Below are 7805 nucleotides of genomic sequence, written 5' to 3'. Positions count from 1 at the left end.
ATCGTTTTTAAAGACATCGGTATTTCTTCAGAGGTATGGAGAGAATGACTGGGGAGAAGCCAGCCCTCTCTCAAACTGAATGGCAGAGGCAAGAACGTTCAAAATCCTGAATCTTTATTAATAAAATATTGAAGCTAAAACTAGGAAGTAACACCAAAGTTTTATCGGTGCATTTTCCTTAACACACTGAAGTACAGCACCTCAGCTTTCCAAAAGTGAAAGATACAGCCACCAGAAAAATACCTGAAGAATGATGGTGCAGGGATATGAGCTCTGTCAAACAATAAATCATAGCAGTCTTTGTTTCTTAGCTTAAATTTGCACTCTAAAGTTTCCTAGTAGGGTAGCATGGCAAGCCTCCACCATATATAAATGCTATGCAATCAATCCAAAACACACAAAACATACCAGTCTATACCTTACTCAAACTTTTCCATACTAACTAAAAACCACGTAAATTCTTTATGTAGCCTCAGCTGTAGACTGCGCAACCAGCAAGCACACTAATAGAAGTTTAAATAAATCCCAAACCGTCTCTCTAATTTAGGCAGATGATCCATACTCCAGAAGGTGCATGATTTTATTCCTGTAAGAAAGTGGCTTAAAAGGTCACACTAAAAACTTGATTTGTTTAAAAAAGAGTAAGGACAATGAATGCAATTTAATTCTACAGGAATGTGGTAGATACCTTGTATATACACACACAAAATGAATGAGGTGAGCTTTGGTAGTTATTCTACATCTTACAGAGAACTGTCACTAGGTCAAAACTCATAGAGCACAGGGAGGAAGTAAAGCAGCATCTAACCCCAGCACCCATGGTGGGAAATTGTCACCCTGCCCAGGGTTGTGTCACACGCTTTTGAATTGTTACTGCTGGTATACAGTGGAAGAATTCATCTGAAGCACACTGTTTTTCAAAACATTTTCTTCATCGTTCATTTTACTGACAGTCAAACTAATTTAGCAATATCACTGTTCACCACCATTTTCCTTTAAAATGTTGTATTTCAGGAAGACATGAGCCAAAAACTGAGTATGATCTCTGTGGGCAAATACACCCTAATTCTGTAGTGCTTACCACGTTGTGCACATAGAAGCTTTATAGTTCATACATCTGCAGGAGCTGTAAAAGAAGATCCACAGATTGCACCAGAGCGGAGGCAGCTTGGCTCCTGTGCCGAGCAGGGCCACGCGTACAGGCCAACATGCTGTAAAAACCTACAAAGCGCAGGGACCTCTTCAGAAGAGCAAAGTGAAACTGTATCACCTCTTTACATTAAAGTCCATGAAAAATAAACTGATCAGAACAGCTTAACAAACACTTTTTTAGTTCCTATTTTCTTCATATTTGTTTACTTACCACCTTAATCGCCTCAAATTTGCTTTTTACAGATTCTGTAGTTGATAAATAAAGCAGATTTTTTTAGTCAAGATTATAAATTAAAACCAACAAATTCAACAGTTTATTCTTACGTACTTTTAGTCCGTACAGATTCCTGCTTTACCACTTAGCGGGCAATTCTGTCCCTATTTCAACATTTTGGATTATTCCTGATGTTCATGCTCTTGTCCCGGGATCAGCCACCGAATGCTCTCCGTTCGAACAGTAGCGTACATGACAAAGCTAGCCAGGAAGAGCAAAGAAAAGAGAAGCAGCCAGTCTATGCCTTTCGTCAGAACGCTAGGCAGGGGGCCTTCCCAGTCTTCCTCAGTCACAGCCACGTCGCTTTTAGCTTCTATCCCTAACAAAAAGAAAGAACCTGATCAACACCAGTAATAATTGTTAAATACAGAGATGCTGGTTCTGTTTGGAGCTTTGTTCCTGTTCTCCGGCTAAGGCACTTGTACAGTTCAACTTAAAATTTAGGCGAGATAGTCCTTGTATGTTAACGTGTATCCAGAATACAGTTTACTTACTTGAAAACACATTGATTTTTATGTGTATTTTCAGAATAGAAGGCTTGTTCTGACCTTCATAGCACAGCCCTGTGTACGTTTGCAGGGGTATTTTTATTGTGGAGGTTTATTTTGTTTGTGTTGTTTTGAGTATTTCTGCTGTATTAGCAAACATAATAATTTCTGGCCTCTAATGAAGGATCTTGTAGGCCTGTATATGTTTTTTGGTTTGTTCTGGTTTTCTTTACAGAAGCACAGAAGGAACAGAGTGCTGGCTGGTGCTGAGCTCACAACGTGGACAACCAGATCATGCAAAGTGGAATCCTTTTATCTCTTCCAGCACAAAACCTGAAAACGTCTTAGCTGCCGTCAGCCTTACATGGCACTGCCAATGATCCCAAGGTTCATCTGCCTGTATTCCCAAATTAAATATCTGGGCAGGAGGATAATCTCAATCCTCCTAGCACCCTCTCTAGTTTAACCCCACTGTTTCCCCCTACTCTGCAACAGCAGCCCAACGAGGTGAGTTTCTGCTTTCAGCACGCCCCGAAATCCAGCTCACTACAGCAAACTTTGTCTGGGTCCTCTCAGGGTCATTAAATTAATTTTAAAAGACCAAAGTGCAGGGAGAGGAAAACCAAGTTTGGAGCTAAAAACAAACCCATTCTTTCTACTGGCACATCAGGGCTGATTTACATACCTGTTTGATTAAAAATGAAGTCTTTCAGTGTTTCCAGCGTTCTGTCTGTATGATTAAATCTAGCCATAGGTTTAGCACCTTGGAAAAGGAGGATATTGGGTACTGCCACAGTTCCAAATCTAGTTGATAAACTGGTGGACATAAAGCAAATACAAAGCATGAAGGAAAAGAAACCCACTGGAAGAAGATACAGAGATAGTCATGGTACAGGAAGTGTCAGTTTTACTAAATTAAATTGTCACTTTAGATAAAAAAACCACTCCTGTTTTAAAAACACAAAGCTTGATAGCAGAAATAAGCTGATGCTAAGAGCACAGGAAGTGTAAGTTACCTGCTGTGCTGAGATGCATCCAGTGCTAGGAAGCGAAGAGTTGGAAATGCTCGAGGTAAAGAATTGAAATGAGGTGCCAGGCTGGCAGAAAAGCGGCACCATGGTGTATAGAACAAGACTAACGTACAGTCGCTGCTGTTTGGGTTTAAGAACTCCATCAGGTCCTTAGAGAAAACAGAAGAAAAAGAAACATGGACAATTATATATTTAGCAGTGTTAAGTTCTACGTAGGAATGCATCATCCAGCAATGAGTTAGATACTTGACAATATTGATCAAGTTGCTGCACATTTGTTTAACCTTTTCAAAACAGATGGGGAATTGTATTTAACCTTTTTTATAAGTAGTTTTAAAAGTTTATTACCTAAAATATATATATATATATATGTATGTATAACCATTACAAGAAAGAACCTAGAAACACGCACTGGCAATAAGTTCCATTAACAATTTCAGAGGGAGACACTAATAATCCACACAGCACGAGAGCTGACAGTTCACTGCAGACACACGGGCGTGTGGATGGAGCTGCATCACCATTTGAGCTTTTTTTTTTCTGCTCAGGAGGACAAGAACCTCCTCGCCCAGACACCTTCTCTTTTCAACAGCCCCGAGGACATTACACAAGGAAACTCCCAAAGCCCAACACTGACAGAAACACGGACACGGTGTTGAGGGGGCACCTCCCGCCACCCCCAAACCGAATTCTAAACCACCTCGACGTCGAATTCAAACCACCCCCAAGCAGTGCGGAGTAGGGCGGGGGGGATGGCGAGCCGCTTACCTGCGAGACGTTGAGGATCTGCAGCGCGGCGCGGCCGCTGCCGGTTGCGTTTCTCTCCTCGCAGTTCACTTTCGGAGCTCTGGAGCTGTCGGTGCTATTCGACTCCTCGGCGGGAGCGGGCGGCGCCGTCCCCACCGCCGCCGGCTCCCGGGGCTGGCTGGGGGAAACAGCGGGGCCGCTCCCCGCGCCGCACCCGTCGGTCCCGGCCGCTGCGTCGCACCCCGCCTCCCCCGGTACCACCGAGAGCACCGCGGGGAGCCCGCTGCCCAGCATCGCGTCCGCCATCTCCGCCGTCCGGTACCGCACCGGTTCGCCGCCGCCGCCCTGCGCCGAGCCGCCCCCGGGGGAGCGGGGCTGCCCGCCGGAGCTCCCCTCCGCCACCGCCCCTGCGCCGGGAGGGAGATGTCAGCCCCGCTATGCAGGCCCGCCCCCTCAGAACCCGCCGCAGCTGCCCCGGCGCCCGAGCCCGCCCTTCTCACCCACAGGACGGGCGGTCCCGAGCCAGGCCAGCGCCAGCACCAGCCGCCACATCCCCGGCCCCGGCCCCGGCCCCGGCCTCGCAGCGCGGCGTCTCCCCGGACAACGGCCGCTTCCGCCGCAGCTCTGCGCCACTTCCGGCGCGCCGCCGCGCCCCAGCGTGCCGCCATCTTGGCGGGGGCGGTGCCCGGCCTGCGCTCTGCTTCCTCCTCCTCCTCCTCCTCCTCCTCCTCCTCCTCCTCCTCCTCCTCCTCCTCCTCCTCCTCCTCCTCCTCCTCCTCCTCCTCCTCCTCCTCCTCCTCCTCCTCCTCCTCCTCCTCCTCCTCCTCCTCCTCCTCCTCCTCCTCCTCTTCCTCTTCCTCTTCCTCTGCCCGTTCGCTGTCTCTACGCTCGTGTAGCGGGAGGGAGCGCAGGTCGCGGCGGTGGGGACGCGCTCGCCAACAGCCGCCTTCTGCCAGCTCCAAAAGGTTTTAAGGTGAGGGGACAGGGACAGGCTCGCCACAGCTGCCTTCTGCCAGCTCCAAAAGATTTTGAGATGAGGGGACAGGGACACGCTCGCCAACAGACTCCTTCTACGAGCCCCAGAAGGTTTTCAGGTGAGGGGACAGGGACACGCTCGCCAACAGACTCTTTCTGCAAGCTCTAGAAGATTTTCAGTTGATGGGACAGTGACATGGTCGCCACAGCCACCCTCTCCCAGCTCCAAAATATTTTGACTCTGCAAGCTCCAAAAGATTTTGAGGTGAGGGGAGAGAAACTGCTAGGGCTCGGAGAGCAGTGCAAGGCAACAAGACAGAATCTATCTCAGGCCCTAGACCCTGCCAGTATGAAATACGAATCAGTTTGGTTTTAACCAAGTTTTCTCTCACCAGCCCCACTGAGCCCCTGGCCCAGCAGCCAAGGCCACCGCCGGCCGCACGACACGACGCGCTGCACGGGACGCTTTGATCCGCTGACGCTGCTGGAGGTCGGCGGGCACTTCGCTGTTGACTTAAATTAGTTCAGGTCGAAAATTCTTGCAACAAGGGAAATGTCATCCTGAGGACTGGACAGGATGTTATGACTGAAGGGTAATTGAGAGAGCACACAAACACACCCCCTAATTCATTCCAAAAGCATGTTTTGTTACAAGCCAGTATCGCAGCCCTCAGGGCCTGTGGTGACCAGGACCTCCTAACCCACATCTGCCTGCCGAAGGATTCGCCTACTCCCACTCGCTGTAGAGAAGCACAGATTCAACTCTGAGATGTGTTCTCACAGGAAAACTAAACTTCAACCTACAGCCAGGCTGGGGTAAGGGTAAAAGCCTGCAAACTAAAGATGTATTTTTTTAAAGCCAGAAAGAAAAAAGGAGCTCTTGTCCCTCAGCGTATCTACCAAAGCTCCCCAGCTGAAAGGCAAGATAAATATTCTGGTATGTATTTTTAGGAAGTAAGATAATGTTCTTCCTGTCACAGAATTAGTTCTTACTTGCTTTCACTTTTAATAGTGACTATCTGGGGCATTGTGAAAATAAACACAGTACTTCAAGAGCTGATACCCCCTTTTTTACAGTGTTCATTAAAACTGCAAGCACCGCACAGTCAGATTTTGCCAAAATTTTGCATCTGTTCAAAAAGTGAAAATCACAGCCTAGGAGAGTATGAACCATACACACGGGAAAACAAACAAGGAAAACACTACATGCGTATAAATGAAGATGGGTGTCAGCTTTATTACAGAAATGGGATATTTGTCTTGGTTTTTACTAGGGGATGATTCTCCAACGCTGTCCTTTCTTATAGCACACCTTTTCTTGCTTGAAATTTTTCCTTTCAAAGTCCAGTTTGCATAAGCATTAATACTGAGGACATAATAGCCTAACAATATAAAACATGAGGTTTGCACAGAGGTAAAATACAGAGCAAGCAAGCTTAAAAACAAAAGCATATAAGGAATCCATGCTGGTGCAGCCTGCTCGGGGGGGAAAAACCCACTTCATTCCCTGTTGTCCGTATCTTTGAGTTTGAACAAAGCAGCATTTTTGTCTTGAAAACAATTCTCCTTCTGGCCAAGGACTGCGTGTGGTTCCCAGCTCTCAGCTCTGTGCCGTCAGGGCCCAGAGTCTCCCCAGCTACCGCCCAGGCTGGGGTCAGGTCTCAGACACGGGTGATGATATTCCAAACCTTTAAAATAACAGATAGCTTTCTGGCAGCATACCTCCACTGGAGACACTTCTGGGGATTTAATCCTAACATAATAGCCTTCCTCCCGTAACACAAAACAAAAGGTTTGTGCAAAATTTTATTCTTTTTTTATGGTGACTGTAAGTAATTTATTAATGGAACACAAATGAATTCCGAAGAATCAGAAATAGTTAGGCTTTATCCTACCTAAATCAAAACACACTATCCCAGTGCTCGCAGAGAAGGCACAGTTCCTACAATGCCTTCCAGTTTTGTTGCACAATTGTTTTCAGTGGCTTCCCTTTTTCTGATTTTTAACGCCAAATGTCTGTTTTCAGGAAAAAGTCTAGTAAAAAAAGTAATTGTTTTGTATCTATTCAAAAATCTTGGACACATTAGAAAAAGCTCTGTTTGCCAGGGAATGATCTGAAACTTAGCAAAGAGAAGGATCTGCAAGATACGAATGTTTTGTTGCACCCATGAATAAACACCAAAACTTGGTGGTCATTTATGCAACTTGTATTTCTGCAGCTGGACTTCTCTCCCCCAGATTTCAGTCACACTGGGCATGTCCCTTCGCAGGCAACATGGCAAGAGAAGGAGTGAAAGAGGACATGGGCTGGGACAGAGAGGGAACAACAGCATCTTCACCAAGATCAAGGTTTCCACTCATGTATAATCCTGACATCCTCACAGCTACAACATTTTGTGTATTCTATAGTGCAAAGATGAGGCAGAAGAAAACATGACAAGCATTCAGTTCAGGAGCACAGGCTGAGGTCACCTGGGCAACTTAAACCTACATCTAAATTTGGGATGTGTCACACTGTAATCTTTGTTTTCTCACTGTGGCTGCAGTTGAATATTTTTATTTAAAGATATGACCACTTGAAGCAGTAAATACACATTTTACTATTATGCATATCTCAAAGGGCTACTGTAAATAATCAAACTTGCATTAATTGTTCCAGTGATATTTTTACATTAATTAGAACAAGTTTTTGTGGTATGAAAAAAACAACATAAAAGGCAGGAAGATTTATCTGCCTCAGATCATTTAAACAACACTTAAGAATTCCACAACATTCTTCAGCTTCAAAGCAGTTAAAAGCTGTTAACTAATGACTCCTTCCAGCAACCCTGCATGATAAGCAGATACTTTTGCTGTGTTTTTTAACCGATGGCAAAAACGAGGCATTGCCATCCCTAGGTCAGCTCCAGAACACAGTTTTGGGCTTTCCAATTTTGGAATTTGGGCTTTTGGTCTGCCAATTCTGTATGGTCAGGCCACACCTCTCTCAAATGTTAAACAATAAACACAGAGCCACAGGCAGAACCCTGATAAAAATAGCATGCAATGCAGGGCAGCGAGTCAGTCGTTTACTTTCAGGCATTACAGATTTAAATGATTAACTGTCAAGAACAATCTCCATTTGTCTTGGTCCAAAAA

The 7805-nt window shown here is 45.8% G+C and overlaps 1 protein-coding gene and 1 long non-coding RNA gene across 2 annotated transcripts; one reads left to right on the top strand and one right to left on the bottom strand.

Annotated features, from left to right (window-relative positions):
• Positions 1-97: 97 nt before the first annotated feature.
• Positions 98-4302, bottom strand: TXNDC15 (thioredoxin domain containing 15). The gene is made up of 5 exons (XM_042790457.1): positions 4193-4302; positions 3714-4099; positions 2931-3094; positions 2600-2730; positions 98-1745 (listed from the first exon to the last, which is right to left on the bottom strand). Exons 1-5 carry the CDS (start codon positions 4242-4244, stop codon positions 1549-1551), a joined length of 930 nt encoding a protein of 309 aa, XP_042646391.1. The 5' UTR covers positions 4245-4302; the 3' UTR covers positions 98-1548.
• A 267-nt stretch (positions 4303-4569) lies between these two features.
• LOC116964930 lies at positions 4570-5727 on the top strand. The gene is made up of 2 exons (XR_004409038.2): positions 4570-4932; positions 5063-5727. It is a non-coding gene; the product is annotated as an uncharacterized LOC116964930 (long non-coding RNA).
• The last annotated feature ends 2078 nt before the right edge of the window (positions 5728-7805 follow it).

The sequence above is a fragment of the Tyto alba genome, unplaced genomic scaffold (genome assembly GCF_018691265.1).
Source record: "Tyto alba isolate M040663 unplaced genomic scaffold, T.alba_DEE_v4.0 Super-Scaffold_17, whole genome shotgun sequence".
NCBI classification, from domain to species: domain Eukaryota; kingdom Metazoa; phylum Chordata; class Aves; order Strigiformes; family Tytonidae; genus Tyto; species Tyto alba.
Note: the sequence above shows the minus strand (reverse complement) of the source record. Positions and strands in the feature narration are given on the sequence as shown.

Bases quoted from the DNA above. Each gene is read 5' to 3' on its own strand.
- TXNDC15 (XM_042790457.1), bottom strand. From the start codon at position 4,244: ATGTGGCGGCTGGTGCTGGCGCTGGCCTGGCTCGGGACCGCCCGTCCT. The intron at 4,100-4,192 runs GTGAGAAGGGCG...CTCCCGGCGCAG, and splicing joins CGGGACCGCCCGTCCTGTGG to GGGCGGTGGCGGAGGGGAGC. The intron at 2,731-2,930 runs GTAACTTACACT...TATGTCCACCAG, and splicing joins GATGCATCTCAGCACAGCAG to TTTATCAACTAGATTTGGAA.